Raw genomic sequence first — 16,895 nt, 5'->3', positions numbered from 1 at the left:
ACCAAGACAGTACCTTGTCCATATGGTTCACTGACTAAATATTTACTGTAGTTGGTTAAGTAGTGGCCTCTAAAACGGTATCCCCACATTTGAATCCCTAGAATCTGTGAACATTGTTGTTTTGGGAAAAATGGTCCTTGTAGATGTAATTAAATTTAGGATGTTGAGATGGAGAGATCATCCTAGATTACCTGGGTAGACCAATGCAATGAGAAGTACCCTTATAAGAAAAAAGCAGAGGGAGAGATGAGACAGGCAGAAGAAGAGATAGAAGAGGAGGAAGCAATGTGACCTCAGAGGTGGAGATCAGAGTGATGTGGCCACAGGTCAAAGAGGTCAAAGAGCACCTACAACTACCAGAAACTGGAAGAGGCAAAGAAAGGACCCTCCCCTAAAACTTCTCGCATGAGTGTGGTCCAGTGGACCCTTTGATTTCAGACTTCTGGCCTCTAAGCCCTACGTATCCACTAGTCAATTTTCCATCTCCATGGAGTTTCTTATTCTGGACATTTTATATAAATGGAATCATGAAGTGTGTGATCTTTTGTGTCTACCTCACTAAAATTAGCATAATAGCACCTCTTGTTGTATTCTAAATATATTGTAATATTCCTTTTACTTTCTTAAAATTCATAGGTAATATGACCTACTTACACATATACTTTTTTAAATAGCATGCCTTATAATAAAAATAACTTTTAAAATAAGTATACATTGTAACATTTCTACACTAGGCTATTTATTTCATAGGATAGTAGGATCCCTGAATGTGCTTTACTATTTATGAAGCAGTATCACCATGGATGTGCCAATGATGGTAGCTGGGACGCAGATATGCAGTGTTGAAGTCTCAAATACAATAATCAGCATTTCCCTTGATGATAACCTGATTTCTCCAAATGATGAACAGTTCTTTTTTTTTTAATTTTTAATTTTAAAATAAAATAGAGGTGGAGTTTCACTACGTAGCCCAGGCTGGTCTCAAATTCCTGTCCTCGAGTGATCCTCCTGCCTAGGCCTCCCAAAGTGCTGGGATTACAGGCATGAGCCACTCACTATACCTGGCTAGTTCTTGATAAAGTTCCAAATAAACCAAAGTTCAATTTTCTCTCAGTCTGCACAGTAGTTATGGCCTTGGAAACTTCAGTGTGTGTTCACAACCTGCAAGAAAATATTTGGTGTTTACTTGTAAAAGAGAGTTAGGCTCTCAACTCAGAGGATTACAGATGGGTTTTTCACCTACATGAATGTCTGGCAGAACACTCAAGAGTCATGTTAGACACAAAAAAACAGTTTTCATAGAGTGGCACTGTCCTGTGCATTGAAAGGCATGTTGCATACCTGGCCTCCTCTCTCTAAAGGCCAATAGTGACTACAATCACTGCACTGACCAGAATATCCCCCAGGAGAGCGTCCATCCCTGCTGAGGACCAGGGGCTGAGCCCTTCTCAACTTCAAAACCACTTCTACGTGCCCGATCACCTCTGAGTCCATATTCCATTGATTTCTTTCTCCTCTCTTCCATATGTAATTTCTCCCTGTTTGTCATTCTCCATACATTCATCAACCCGATCAGCCATTCTTTCATTAAAAAAAAATAAAAACACATCCTTCAAATCTCTCTTCTGCCCTACTGCTGACATATCATACTGCATCTCTCACCTGGATTTTGCAATATTCTCTTAACTGATGTCCTTCCTTCAAGTCCTGATGTCCTCATCCCCACTCTACTCTTGGTATCAAAAGGTACCATCAGACATGCAGATTAGGTCAAGCCAGGCCTCTGCCCAGGATCTCCCAGAAGGCCAAAGATCCGTTCTACAACATAGTGCCTCATCATCAGGTTCTCCCCAAACATCTGCTTGTCACATTTCAGAAAAATGTTGAACCACTTTTGTTTTTCTTCTTCTTTTTTTGAGATGGAGTCTCGCTCTGTCGCCCAGGCTGGAGTGCAGTGGCATGATCTTGGCCCATTGCAACCTCCACCTCCTGGGTTCAAGGGATTCTGCTGCCTCAGCCTCCTGAATAGCCGGGACTACAGGTGCCTGCCACCACACCCAGCTAATTTTTGTATTTTTAGTAGAGACAGGGTTTCACCATGTTGGTCAGGCTAGTCTCAAACTACTGACCTCAGATGGTCCACCTGCCTGGGCCTCCCAAAGTGCTGGGATTACACGCCTGGCCTGAACCAGTTTTTAAGACATGATTGGTATACAGTAAACTACATATATTTAACAGTTTTATTGAGGTATAATTCATGTACTACACAATTCACCCATTTAAAGCACATAATTCAATAACTTTTAGTGTAGTCACAGGGTTCACACATGTTTAAAATATACAAGTTGAGGGCTGGGCATGGTGGCTCACGCCTGTAATCCCTGCACTTTGGGAGGCCAAAGCAGGTAGATCAGGAGTTCAAAGCTGAGGTCAGGAGTTCAAGGTCAGCCTGACCAGCCTGGCCAACATGGCAAAATCCCATCTCTACTAAAAATACAAAAAGTATCCAGGTGTGGTGGTGCGTGACTGTAGTCCCAGCTATTTGGGAGGCTGAGGCACAAGAATCGCTTGAACCTGGGAGGTGGAATTTGCAGTGAGCCAAGATTGTGCCACTGCATTCTAGCCCAGGCAACAGAGTGAGACTCTGTCTCAAAAAAAATAAAAATATATACAAGTTGACACATTTTAACATAGGTACCTATCCCTGAAATCATTACCACAATCAAAATGATATTCATCACCCCCTAAAGTTTTCTTATGCCTATTTGTAATTTATTTTCCCTTCCCTAGCAACCACTTACTTGCTTTCTGTCATTATAAAGTACTTTACATTTTCAAGAATTTGATGTAAACAAATCATGTAGTGTGTACTGTTTACTTTGTCATTTGTCTTGGTCTGGCTTCTACAATCAGCATAATTATTTTGAGATTCATCCATGTTGTAAACATATGTCCATAGTTTATTCTTTTTGTTGCTGAGTAGTATTCAGTTGTGTGATTATACCACAATTTGTGTACTTACCTGTTAATGGTAATTGGGTTCTTTCCAGTTTGGGGCTATAACCAAAAAAAAAGCTGTTGTGAACATTCATATATGAGTATCTGGTCATATTGCTTTTGTTTCTCCTGGGCAAATACCTAAGAGTGGGATGGCTGGATCATATGATAAGTATATGTTAAGAAACTTATCATATAAGTATATAAGTAGACTTTTTAAGAAACTACCAAACTATTTTCCAAAGTGGTGGTACCATTTTGTGTTTCCTCCAGAGGCGTATGAGAGGTTCAGCTGCTCCAGGTCCTCACCAACTCTTGATGTGTCAGTCTTGTGAATTTTGGGGAACACGTTTAGACCATAGCAGTAGGTCCCCAATAAATATTTGTTGGATAAAAATATAATTGCTGACTATTACCGTAATGTAAATCGGTCACTTTCTATGTGCCAGGCACAATACTAAGTGTTTTGCATACGTTTTCTCATTTCATTCTCCTAACAAATCTAGGAGATGAGCACTATTTTATTTTCATCTAGAAAATGAGAAACTTAGCCCTTCTAGTGGATGTGTAGCAGTGTGCCTCACAGTTTAAATTCTAGTGGTTCTAACCTCCTAGTAGTTCCCACCACATATTATCCAGCATCCTGGATGCTTCTTTACCCATCCTTTAGTTAAACCATCTTCCTTTTGATACAGACAGGAGACAGGGAAACTACTGGGTAGAAGAGGGTGGTCCCCTGGCAAAGACCCCACCCTCCAGCCTGGAAACCCACTGCCCTAAATAGGAACAAGCATTCCTGTTTTCACACCCCCCTATCCTGTACCCATGTAAACCCCAAATCCCAGACTCCACAAGCAGACAAACAGAAGAGCAGCAGAATGGCACAGCAGAGAAGGAGAGAAGAGAAAGAACGTCTGAACATCAAGAGGAGTTTGGCTGGGAGCCGGAGAGGAGATCAGCTGCTGGATAACCAAACTCCAGGGGAAGATCATTTTCCCACTCCATCCCCCTTCCAACTCGCCATCCATTCCACTGAGAGCCACCTCCACCACTCAATAAAACCCCTGTATTCACCATCCGTCAAGTCCGTGTGTGACCTGAACCTTCCTGCATGCTGGACAAGAACCTGGATACCAAGATGGCACTGAGCTGGTTACCACTTAAGCTGGCAGTGACGGCAGAACTAAAAGAGCACTGTAGCATGCCCACTGGGGCTTTGAGAGTTGCAGACACACATTCCTAGACTCCTAACCTGGGGCCAGAGCCCCAAGACCACTTGCCTGGGCTCCCTGCACCCTGCTCGTCTGCGAGCTTCTCCTCCCATAAGGGGTTTAAGCAGCAGCTACAGCCAAACAGACAAGCCACATGCCTGTCACACATCCTGTCACAGGGTCAGGGAACTCTCCTATTTCACTTTAGCCAGCCCCAGGTTCCCTGGCCATCCAGTTGAACCAGAGTTTTTTTCTCTCTCTCTATATATATATATTCCTACTCATAGAATTCTGTGGATTGTTTTTCAAAGCCTTTTCACATTATCCTCTGAAATCTTACTGTGTTACTGTTTCCCCTACTCAAGGATTGGGACCGAATACAAGGCTTAGCTCCTCATAGCATCATTGTCACAAAAGGCAATGCCAGAGACAGGATACAACCTTCTGAGAGTGATACTTTTCCTCTGCAACTTGAAAAATGTAGCTCTAACTATTTTCTCTTGTTTAAAGAGAGCTGTGATCACAGTCAGTGTTATTTGAAACTTATTAATGAGACATAATATGCAGCTGTAGTATTTTTAAATAAAATGAATAATTTTCCTAGTTCCACAAAACTTTGAAACGTAGAAGGTGAAATATAAATGAAGACAAAGGAACTCATGAACCTCAAAGAAATTAAACTGTATCTGAAGGAGAGTCACCCAATCATTATTTTTATGATTTCAAGGTTTCCTGTTTCTGAGGATTTTAAGTATTTTTTTACCCTTATCCTCTATGTTAGGGTGTGAAAATGTTAAGTATTTTTGAGGGAACTGGGATTAGTAGTTATGCCTATAATATTTTGTTTATGTTGGTGGGTGAGGAAGAAGTAGGACTGAGAAGTATATTTCAAGCAGCTTCTGAGACATTCCCAGTAGTCGGTAATACCTGCCAGTTTTTCAACTCCCCAGATAATGGTCAGTTAGATGTGGTTTTTACAGGTTCACAGGAGGGAGGCAGAAACATAAAAAGAGTGAGCTGATTTCCAGGAAGAGTAGTTCCTGGTGGTTAAGTGAATGGTAAAGAAGTTAAGTTTCAAAGTCCGATTGGAAATTGCAGCTATGGAATTCAGAGTAATTGTCGCTGAGGCTTTATAGCCTGTGGATTTGGCCTGCTGTGCACAGGGAGGGGTTCTTGGTTTCTAGCCCAGAGCAAAGTGGCAGTGAAGCACAAACACATATGCAACACCTTCTTGGGGGGTCACTGAGTTTGCTGGAATTATGCATGGAATTAACCAGCAACTCAAGGAATTAAAAGAAAGCACTAGAATGTGGGAACTCCTACAGCAATCCAGCTGACTAATCAAAATTATTTTGAAATAGCTCTTCATAGTGGGTTTTGTTCCAAGCAAGGTAATGCCATCCATCACGAGCTAAATAAAACCCTGGTAAGATCAACACAGTCCTGGTAACATATGTTTTATGATTAAAGCCCACAACAAAGTGATTTGTACAAGAGGACTGTATAGCGCAGTGCTTCTTAAATTCCCCTGTGCACACCAATCACCTGGCAATCTTGTGAAAAGAAAGATTCTAAGGAGGGTCCTGAGATGATGCGTGTTAAAGCAGCTCCTGGGTGGGGCTGGTACAGCCAGTTCTCAGACAATGCTTTAAGTTGCAAAGGCAGGTACTTAAGTAAATACATTGCTCTTACATATTAGATTATGAAGTTGTCCTGTAAATTTCTTTGACAAGGTAAATTAGTCTATTGTTAATAATCCTATTCACTTCTTGACAAAATAAACAAGTCCGTTGCTAATAATCCTATTCACTTTTAAAGGGTATGGGCATCCAATTCTATTTTTTTTTAAATCAACTTTTATTTTAGATATGGGGGATACATGTGAAGGTTTGTCACAGGGGTATAGTGCATCCAGGGAGTGAGCATAATAAACAATAGCTTTTCAACCTACTCCCTCCCCCTCTAGTGGTCCACAGTGTCTGTTGTTCCCATGTTTATGTCGTTGTGCACTCAATGTTTAGCTCATAGTTATAAGTGAGAACATGTGGTATTTGGTTTTCTGTTCCTGAATTAATTTGCTTAGTATTTTCACCTGCAGCTCCATCCATGTTGTTGCAAGGACATGATTTTGTTATTTTTTATGGCTGTGTAGTATTCCATAGTGTACGTGTACCACATTTTCTTTATCCAGTCCACTATTGATAGGCACCTAGGTGGATTCTATGTCTTTGCTGTCGTGAATACTGCTGCAATGAACAGATGAGCATATGTGTCTTTTTGGTATAATGATCTATTTTCCTTTGGGTATATACTCAGTAATGGGATTACTGGGTCGAACAGTAGCTCTGATTTAAGTTCTTTGAGAAATCTCCAAACTGCTTTCCACAGTGACTGAACTAATTTACATTCCCACCAGCAGTGTTTAAGCGTTTCCTTTCCCCACAGCCTCACCAGCATCTTTTGTTTTTTGACTTTTTAATAATAGCGATTCTGACTGGTGTGAGGTGGTATCTCATTGTGGTTTTTGACTTGTATTTCTCTGATGATTAGTGATGCTGAGCATTTTTCCGTGTCTTTTTTCAGTAGATATGAACACTTGCATGTCTTCTTTTGAGAACTATTCATGTACATCAAATTCTGATTTCTATCTTCTGCTTTAAAAAAATGAGGGAGAATATTTCTTCGTTAATGACCTCATGGAAAAATCATTTTTAAAATCTCCATATTAGGCCAGGCATGGCACCTCATGCCTGTAATCCCAGCACTTTGGGAGGCTGAGGCAGGCGGATCACCTGAGGTCAAGAGTTCAAGACCAGGTTGACCAACATGGTGAAACTCTGTCTCTACAAAAATATAAAAATTAGCCGGGCGTGGTGGCGGATGTCTGTAATCCCAGCTAGTCAGGAGTCTGAGGCAAGAGAATCGCTTGAACCCGAGAGGCGGAGGTTGCAGTGTGCTAGGTACAATGTGCATTCCAGCCTGGGCAACAGAGTGAGACTCCACCAAAAGAAAAAAAAACCCTCCATATTGAGCCCTTTTTTTTTGAGACAGGGTCTTGCTCTATTGCCCAGGCTGCAGTGCAGTGGCCCCAATCTGGAACTGCAGCCTCGACTTCCTGGTCTCAAGCAATCCTCCCACCTCAGCCTCTCGAGTAGCTGGTTCCACAGACATACACCATCACACCTGACAATTTTTTTTAACATTTTTTTATTATTATTATACTTTAAGTTCTAGGGTACATGCGCACAACGTGCAGGTTTGTTACATATGTATACATGTGCCATGTTGGTATGCTGCACCCGTTAACTTGTCGTTTACATTAGGTATATCTCCTAATGCTATCCTTCCCCACTCCCCCCACCCCATGACAGGCCCTGGTGTGTGATGTTCCCCACCCTGTGTCCAAGTGTTCTCATTGTTCAGTTCCCACCTATGAGTGAGAATATGCAGTGTTTGGTTTTTTGACCTTGCCATAGTTTGCTGAGAATGATGGTTTCCAGCTTCATCCATGTCCCTACGAAGGACATGAACTCATCCTTTTTTATGGCTGCATAGTATTCCATGTGCACCTGACAAATTTTTAAATTTTTTGTAGAGTCAGGGTCTCACCATCTTGCCCAGGCTTGCCTCGAACTCCTGGGCTCAAGCCGTCCTCCCACCTTGGCCTCCCAAAGTGTTGGGATTACAGGCATTAGCCACTGCACCCAACCTGAGTCTTTATTTAAAGACTGAAAATACCATGCCATTTATTTGACTGATGATCCTGATTATTAAAGAAGTTACAGTAAATCCAGTATGTTGCCTATATACAACAGTGGCATTCAAAAAGTATCTTACTAGCTGTTCCAGTAAGAACAGTCACTTTTGTGTTAAAATTTGAAAACAAGTGCTTCCTAGTTTGAGTATTAGGTGAAGATAGCATCATATGATAGTTTGAGTACAGACTTTGAAGTCAGACTTTCTAGATTCTAATCCTAGTTCTGCCACTTGCTGACTGTGTGCCTGTGGATGAGTGCGCAATGGTTTACTCATCTGTAAAATTGGTCTGCATCTCCAGGTGTTACTGGATTGAGTAAAAATCTGCAAAGCTCCTAGAATGGTGCCCAGCACTTATATAAGCTACATAAGTGTTTGTTAAATATATGATTAAAATAAATAATATATGTATTAATGTCATATCTTAGTTGCTTAGTGGTCCTATGGAATCCAGAAAGCCTGTTCTCTTTTTACCAACTGAAATATCCTACAAGACTTTGCCAACAAGTAGTTGGTCAGAGAGAAAGGAGCCTTCAACCAACAACCTGAGAACCCCAAAATATATACATGACACTTGGAAATGCATTCATTTTCCCTATTTGATTAGACTTACCTCGGTCTTTTGGTTTTGCAGTTGGTGATGTATATTGGCCAAGTGGCCAAGGATATCTTGAAGTGGCCCCGTCCCTCCTCCCCTCCAGTTGTGAAACTGGAAAAGAGACTGATTGCTGAATATGGAATGCCGTCCACCCACGCCATGGCGGCCACCGCCATCGCCTTCACCCTCCTTATCTCTACTATGGACAGATACCAGGTAAGGTGGCCTGGTTCTTCTTCCTACCCATCTACTGTGGCAGCAAATAGAGGCTGCACTTCTGAATTTTCTCTTAAAGCTGCTTTGAGAGACCTTAAGGTTTATGAAATAAAGATTAAGAGAAACTGAAACCTATTAAGCAGATGACAATTGCATCGTAAATAAAGTGACCGTATAATTTAGCATCTAAATCAGGTTATGCCTGAGTGTGAACATCAGCACCATTAATAATGACACCAGGACAGCTAGCATAATATGGGCCATCCCAGGAGACCAGCATGTATTATCACCCTGGGCTGCCTGGCGAGACAGGGCTTGAATTAGTGTTCTCTCTCATCCTCTGTTTGCAAGAGGAGTTTATGTCCTAGTAAATGATTCTCCAGGGCTGAGATGATTCCACCAAATCCCTCTGCCAGACTCCCCAGGGCCTGGGGCAGCAAAGAGTCTGTGCCTCAAATTAGCCTCTAAGGATGTCTCTGCCATGGTTAAGGCTCAGCCACTAGAAACGATGGCTCAAAGTTTTCTAGAACGGTCTAAATGGCAGAGGATTAATGCTGAAAATAGAAGAATTTTATTTAATATCTGCTTAAATGCCAATTACAGTAAGACTTAAAAGGTTATACTATGACAGCAATGGAAGTTATTTTTCCTATTTGAGACCTATGGCTCTAATCCTCTGTTTAATTTTATGTTATCTTTTACCCATTGGAAGTTTTATTTGTTTGTTTGTTTATTTGTTTTTGAGACAGGGTCTGTGTTGCTAGGGCTGGAGTACAGTGACACCATCAGCGCTCACTGCAGTGTTGACCTTCTGGGCTCAAGCAATCCTCCCATCTCAGCTTCTCAAGTAGCTGAGACCACAGCTATGCACCACTACACCCAGCTAATTTTAAAAAAATTTTATAGTGAAGGGGTCTCACTGTGTTGCCCAGGCTCGTCTTGAACTCCTGGCCTCAAGCAATCTGCCTGACTGGGCTTCCCAAAGCACTGGGATTACAGGCATGAGCCACTGCACCCAGCCCCACTGGAAGTTTTAGATTCCGTTAAATCTAGCAGTCTTGTAGATAAATGGCAGTATTGTTTTGCCCTGTCCCTTTACCCCAGAAGACCAGGGATGTTCCATATTCCAGGTTATGCAGAAGCAGGAAGTCAAGCTTCATGTAGCTGGAAAGACCAGGACTAGTGTGGGGTCCCAGCTCTACTGCTGTAGCCTTCTACCTGGTCATTTGGGTTTAGACCTCTCTTACATAAGAAAGGGACAGTTACAAGGAATATATTTGACTGGATATCAGCTTTTGTCATAAGTTACTTAAATGTCATGCCAAGGTCAAACAATGTCTGAGCCCTCGGCACTGTCTGAATTAACTTAGTGCAGGCTGCTGAGCCATGTTGTACCCAATGTCAACTGCCCTAGAAGGACATAGTGGGCCAAGCGCCAGCTCCCATTGGGTTGCTCTTGGTGCCCAGAGAAGTCTATGAACATGCTAATGTCACTTAAGAGAAAAGCAGCAGGTGGAGGCTCACAGCAGCAAAACCAGCACCATCACCACGGACACATCCATCGCAGAGCTGCCCAGTCCTCCTTAAAAAATTCTCATCAACTTACATGATGTAACAGTTTTCATAAGGTCGAAGTCATGTTGCGAATTTCTTTCCTATTTGATTTTTAATGGTGAATGTATTTAGCTAGCTGAGTTGTTTGCTCATAAACAGCTCTAAATATTGGTTTATGTATATATTTTGTATTTATTGGTTTATTTATATGTATTTATTTACATATATTATATATTAGTTTAGGTGTGTTGAGTAACCCAAAAACTATTGAAATAAAAATTTTTAAATGTGTGTTGAGGCTACTGCCCACACTCTAATTTCCAAATATATTAACTCATTAATTCTTAACACTTTTAAATTAAAATCTGAGACTTAGTTAATGATAAACCTTAAGAACAGACATGACAACCAGGTGTTATGGTACTCATGTGTTACACGGGAAAGAACACACTGGGGTTGGACTCAGAAGGCATGGCCTCCAGTTCTGACTCTCACTTACCGGCTGTGTGATTTCAGGCAGATCATTTCACTTCTCTGAACCCCAAGCTCTTGTTGTGAGGGTCAAATGGGAGCATTGAGGGGAAAGTGCCTTTGTGATAAAGTTTATTAACAATGTCATTTATTATCATGGTTAAGGGCTCCCTCAGTTGTAAAATGGGGCTAATAACAGAGCCTACTTCATAGGGTTATGTGAAGACTAAGGGAGATAGGATAAAGTGCTTTGCCTGATACAGACAGTGCTCTATTGTCTTTGATCTTCTTACTACGGAATACCACAGACACTAGTGCTTGAAGCAGGTGGATTACATGCCTATGTCTAGTCTATAAGCAGAGTATCTGTGTGTTCCTTATATGATTCAGCATTAGCCAGATTCCTCCAGCCGCTAGTATTACTCAGCAGCAAATGTTGAGAGTCAGTAGAATCTGCACAAGTGCTTTTGACATCTGGATGCAAATATGCCGATTCTTACTTTGGGCCCATTGCCCCTGCGTCTTCCACAGAGGAGGAGAAGTTGCTTGTTGGGATTTTCAGATTATAGCCCTGGCTATCTATCTACCTTCCTTCTTTGTCAAATTGTTTGTTTCTTGTTGCTCTGATTTAAAAATAGGTAGAAATCAAAGTTATTCATTTCACTAAAACTGCCAGCGCTGTAGTTGTGGTCATGAGTCTTAAAGCCAAGTCCTACTACGTCTCATGTGCATGCTTATATGTTGGAAATTTCCTCTCAGAACTGTATAGCTAGGTATCTTCCCCTTCTCTTTCTTCTGTCTCCCCTTTTAGAAAATGTTTTTAGATAATCAGAGTGCTGGTCTGCGGAATGCAAGGTTCAGACTAGCAATTCTTGCATTAATGAACCCTATTCCCACCTATGACATCAAATCATATATCTGAGTGTGATCTAATTCCCTTGTTTTTTCTCCTTACCCCACAGTATCCATTTGTGTTGGGACTGGTGATGGCTGTAGTGTTTTCCACCTTGGTGTGTCTCAGCAGGCTCTACACTGGGATGCATACGGTCCTGGTAAGACTTTGTGGTCAGGTCTTGTGGCGATTGTTTGAATGGTATTGTGCTCACTGTGTCAATATGTTTCTCATACTACTTATTTATAAAATTATTTGCATATGTAATTATATTTCTCATCATGCCAATGCATTAAGTAATTATTATGTTCGGGTGCATGTACGATAATAGTAATGAAACATTAAGGCGATATCAATGAGGCTGAGCCATGCTGAACCCTTAAGATTTTGAAGATGGGCTAGAACAGCGTTGGAGACTCCGGTCGTTTATATTCACATCGGTTTACTGACGATGCAGCAAGCAGTGCAGGAAAAGCCCCCAGGTTCACAGACGCAAGTGAGTAGTCGGAGTTCCCCACTTAGGTCTTCACAGACAGGGGCCTGAAATCAGGGATCTCCAGTGCCCTTGCAAGGTAAGGGTCCCACCAGGTCAGAGGAGCCCGGAATCATGGCTTTGCTTCCTTCCATACTGTTTTAGGCTGGAGGCAGTGGTGGGAACACAGAGTCCCATCTGCATCTAATGGTCCATCCACCCTTTTACCATATTAGAAATATTTTCCGGGGCCGCCATGATTGGTACAGTTAAAAGTCCTTGAGAATTCAATTTCCCATGGCTGCCTTGAAGTTCCAGAGCATAAGGCTGGCCGTGGTTGACCACAGGGGCGCTATTTATCATCGTAATGGGTACAAGAAAGATTTCTTTAAAAAGAAATGGGCGCTTGCTTAGCTCTAAAGTTGAGTTAGCAAAAAACCTGGGAGGGAAAGGCCCACACCCCACACGGGCCTTCTTGCTTCTCTCCCTGGTCCTTGGTGTGGGTTTTTTATGGGAAACATGGAAGGGAGGGGCAGAAGGGCAGAAGCCGCAAAGTGAACAGATTGGGGAGATCGTTTGTCAAAAGGAACAGAGGCCGAAGTAACTCAGAGAAGGGGGTTTACGGCTTCCCAAGGATCTATCAGAGAGCAACATTACGCTTTCCTCTTAAAATGCAAAGGAAGGTGCTGATAGTAACTGACTCAAGGCCAGGCCTCAGAAGAGACAGGCAAGTCTCCAAGTTTAAGGCATGCTAAAAATCTCAGGAGTCAAGATAAATAATTTGAATGCAGTTTCTTAAAAAATCAAAATTCATGCCACAAAACCCCATGATGAGCTAAATAGTCAAATTTTAAGTGAAGACAAGATCTGACCCTGTATTTGCATGCTATGCCTCACCTGCTTCACCTCAGTCTAACCCTGACCTGGGTGCTATCTGGGTGAAGGTAGACCTCAGATCTTGGAAATAAGAAAGGAGCAATGAAGGGCCAGTCCTGTCATTTTACCTTCCAAGGCACATCCTTGCTGGCCCCATCCCACGTCACACCACACTGGTGGCTTCTAAGATGGAGGGAAGGAGGGGAGGAGGGCATTCTCAATTTGCTACACCGCTGCTTCATGTTACAAAGAGATTCTCTCCAAATATGTTCATGGACTTCAATATGGAATGAAGAACTCTTGGGTTCTCTGGCATCTCTTTTTATCTGGGGCTACTGTTTAGTTTCTGTAGGGTTTAATAAAAAATGATCTTGGTAATGATACACTGGATAAAGCAAATGTGGTACATATACATCATGGAATACTATGCAGCCATGAAAAGGAATGAGATCATGTCCTTTGCAGAGACTTGGATGAAGCTAGAAGCCATCATCCTCAGCAAACTAACACAGGAACAGAAAACCTAACACCGCAGGTTCTCGCTCATACATAGGAGTTGAACAATGAGAACACATGGACACAGGGAGGGGAACAACACACACCAGGGCCTGTTGGGAGGTGGGGGGTAAGGGGAGGGAACTTAGAGGATGGTCAGTAGGTGCAGCAAACCACCATGGCACACGTATACCTGTGTAACAAACCTGTACATTCTGTACATGTATCTCGGGACTTAAAGTAAAATTTAAAAAAGAATGATCTTGAGAACTTGGGTTAAAGTTAAAAGGAAAGTAAGCACGAGCATGTGGAGCTACAGAGATGAATAAAGAGTACACAAAACCCCCTCAATAGAAACACAGCTACAGCCTTTTCTTTTTAAAGTGAGTTGTGGGGACAGTAAGCAGATCTTTAGGTGAAGATAGATTAGGCCTCTCATCCAGATGCAAGGAATGGGTACCACCCTCCTTTTGGGAGCATTTGTCCCAGAAGAAGCTGGAGCAAGAGGCCACAGCAACCATTGTCCCCAGCCCCATCTGTTCTGTGAGGACCCAGGGCTTCTTTCATGCTCATAATTTTATTTCATAAAGATCTTAGACCCTGACTCAGGCTCAGGCCCAGGTACCAGTCAGGCTATAGGACCAGAGAATGGCCTACGGTACAATGATGAATAATTTCTAGTAGAAGGGAACAGTTGGTTTTAATAATAGGATAAGGTAGAATTATGGATTAGTGGTCTTTGTTCAGCAGCAACTTAATCAGGTCCTACAGGCCCCTGGGCTTGGAAGTAGATCTGGGAGCTCTTGTGGTAAAGAAGCCTACCCCACCTCTCAGGTGTCCAAGTCTACTGAAGGAGACAGATGTCTACACTGCTGATTACCTGACATGATGATATAGTTAGGATGGAATAGCGGATTGAGCCAGCTATGGTAGCGTGCCCCTTCCCTGGGCCCCTCACCATCTCTAGGGAATGTCTTTTATAATGGCTCTCAACACTAGCTACATATTCAAACCCCATGGGAAGCTTCTTACAAAATCTCTCTGAAGATATTTGTACCCCCATGTTCAGAGAAGCCTTATTCACAATAGCCTAAAGGTGAGCCCAAGTGTTCGCTGACAGATGAATGGATAAGCATAGTGTGACATCCAGGCCTAACTCAGAGTCATTGCGGGTTCAGTTCCAAACCATCACAATCAAGTGAATGTCACAAGCAAGTCACACAATTTTTTTTGTCTCTCAGTGCATATAAAAATGTTTACACTATTCTCTTGTCTAGCAAGTGTGCAATTGCATTATGTCTAAAAAAAAGCAGTGTACACATAATATCTTATTTTAGAAATAATTTTTTGCTAAAAATGCTAACAATTATCTGGGCCTTCTGTGAGTCATAATGTTTTTGCTGGTGGAGGGTCTGGCTCAGTGTTGATGGCTGCTAACTGATTAGGGTGGTGATTGCTCAAGGGTGGAGTGACTGTGGCAAGTTTTTTTGTTTTTGTTTTTGAAACATCTCAGTCTGTCACCCAGGCTGGAGTGCAGTGGTGAGATCTTGGCTCACTGCAATGTCTGCCTTCCAGGTTCAAGCAATTCTCATACCTCAGCCTCCTGAGTAGCTGGGACTACAGGCATGCACCACCACATCTAGCTAATTTTTGTATTTTTGGTAGAGACGGTGTCTCACTATGTTGCCCAGGCTTGTCTCAAATTCCTGGGCTCAAGCAGTCATACCACTTCAGGCTGCCAAAGTGCTGGGATTACAGGCATGAGCCACCATGCCCTGTTTCTTAAAATAGACAACAATGAAGTTTGCCGCATCAATGGACTCTTCCTTTTAGGAAAGATTTCTCTGTAGAATGCCAATGCTGTTTTTTTCCTTATTTTTCTCCCCTTTACATATGCCAAACCATGTGATGATATTTGATAGCCTTTTAACTGGGGTAGAACTTTCAAAATTAGAGTCAATCCTCTCAAATTCTGCAATTGCTGTATCCACTATGTTTATGTAATATTCTGTCCTTTCTTGTCATTTTAACAATGTTCACAGCATCTTCACCTGAAGTAGAGTCCATCTGAAAAGATTACTTTCTGTGTTTTTCCATGAAAAGCAACTCTTCATCCATTCAAGTTTTATCATGAGATTGCAGCAATTCAGTCACATCTTCAGGCTCCACATCTAATTCTAGTTCTCTTGCTATTTTTTTTATTTTTTTATTTTTTTGAAACAGAGTCTCACTCTGTCACCCAGGCTGGAGTGCAATGGCATGATCTCTACTCACTGCAACCTCCGCCTCCCAGGTTCAAGCCATTGTCCTGCCTCAGCCTCCCAAATAGCTGGGACTACAGGCATGCACTGCCATACCCAGCTAATTTTTGTATTTTTAGTAGAAGCAGGGTTTCACCATGTTGGACAGGTGGGTCTTGAACTCCTGACATAAACTGATCCATCCACCTTGGTCTCCCAAAGTGCTGTGATTACAGGCATGAGCCACTGTGCCCAGCCTCTTGCTATTTTAATCATATCTGCAGTTACTTCCTCCACTGAAGTCATAACCCCCTCAACGTTATCCATAAGTGTTGGAATCAATATCTCCCAAATTCCTGTTAATGTTGATAGCTTGACCTCCTCCCATGAACATTAATCACAAATGTTCTTAATGGCATCTAGAATGGTGAATCCTTTCCAGAAGGTTTTCAATTTACTTTGTCCAGATCTATCAGAGGAATCACAATCTGTGGGAGCTACAGCCTTACAAAATGTGTTTCTTAAAAAGTAAGAATTGAAAGTAGCAATGACTCCCTGATCCCTGGGCTGTGGAATGGATGTTGTCTTTAGCAGGCATGAAAACAACATGAATCTTGTACATCTTGTACATCGCCATCTTGGGTGACCAGGTGTATTGTCCATTAGCAATAATATTTTGAAAGGAATCTTTTGCTCTGAGCAATAGGTCAAAACAATGGGCTTAAAATATTCAGTAAATTGTGCTGCAAACAGATGTGCTGTCACCCAGACTTTGTTATTTCATTTCTACTGTACAGGCAGAGTAGATTTAGCATAATTCTTAAGGGCCCTAGAATTTTCAGAATGGTAAATGGCCATTAGTTTCACCTTAAAGTCACCAGCTGCATTAACCCCTAACAAGAGCATTAGCCTGTCCTTTGAAGTGTTGAAGCCAGACATTGACTTCTCTCTAGCTGTGCAAGTCCTAGATGGCATCTTCTTCCAGTGCGATGCTGTTTTATCCACATTGAAAAGCTGTTGTGTAACATAGCCACCTTCATCAATGACCTTAGCTAGGTCTTCTGGATAACTAGCTATAGCTTCTCTATCAGAACTTGCTTCTTCACCTTGCACATTT

The 16,895-nt window shown here is 42.0% G+C and overlaps 1 protein-coding gene across 3 annotated transcripts in view; it reads left to right on the top strand.

Annotated features, from left to right (window-relative positions):
- Positions 1-16,895, top strand: part of SGPP2 (sphingosine-1-phosphate phosphatase 2) — a 140,159-nt gene that overhangs the window by 93,190 nt on the left and 30,074 nt on the right. For 2 of the 3 annotated variants that reach the window (XM_030917064.1, XM_030917066.1), the window contains exons 3-4: positions 8,599-8,778; positions 11,766-11,855. In XM_030917064.1, coding sequence (XP_030772924.1) covers positions 8,599-8,778; positions 11,766-11,855 — 270 coding nt within the window. The remainder of the gene's footprint in view (positions 1-8,598; positions 8,779-11,765; positions 11,856-16,895) is intronic. The other variant, XM_030917065.1, reaches the window with a different exon arrangement.

Source organism: Rhinopithecus roxellana, chromosome 14 (assembly GCF_007565055.1).
Source record: "Rhinopithecus roxellana isolate Shanxi Qingling chromosome 14, ASM756505v1, whole genome shotgun sequence".
Classification (NCBI taxonomy): Eukaryota; Metazoa; Chordata; class Mammalia; order Primates; family Cercopithecidae; genus Rhinopithecus; species Rhinopithecus roxellana.
Note: the sequence above shows the minus strand (reverse complement) of the source record. Positions and strands in the feature narration are given on the sequence as shown.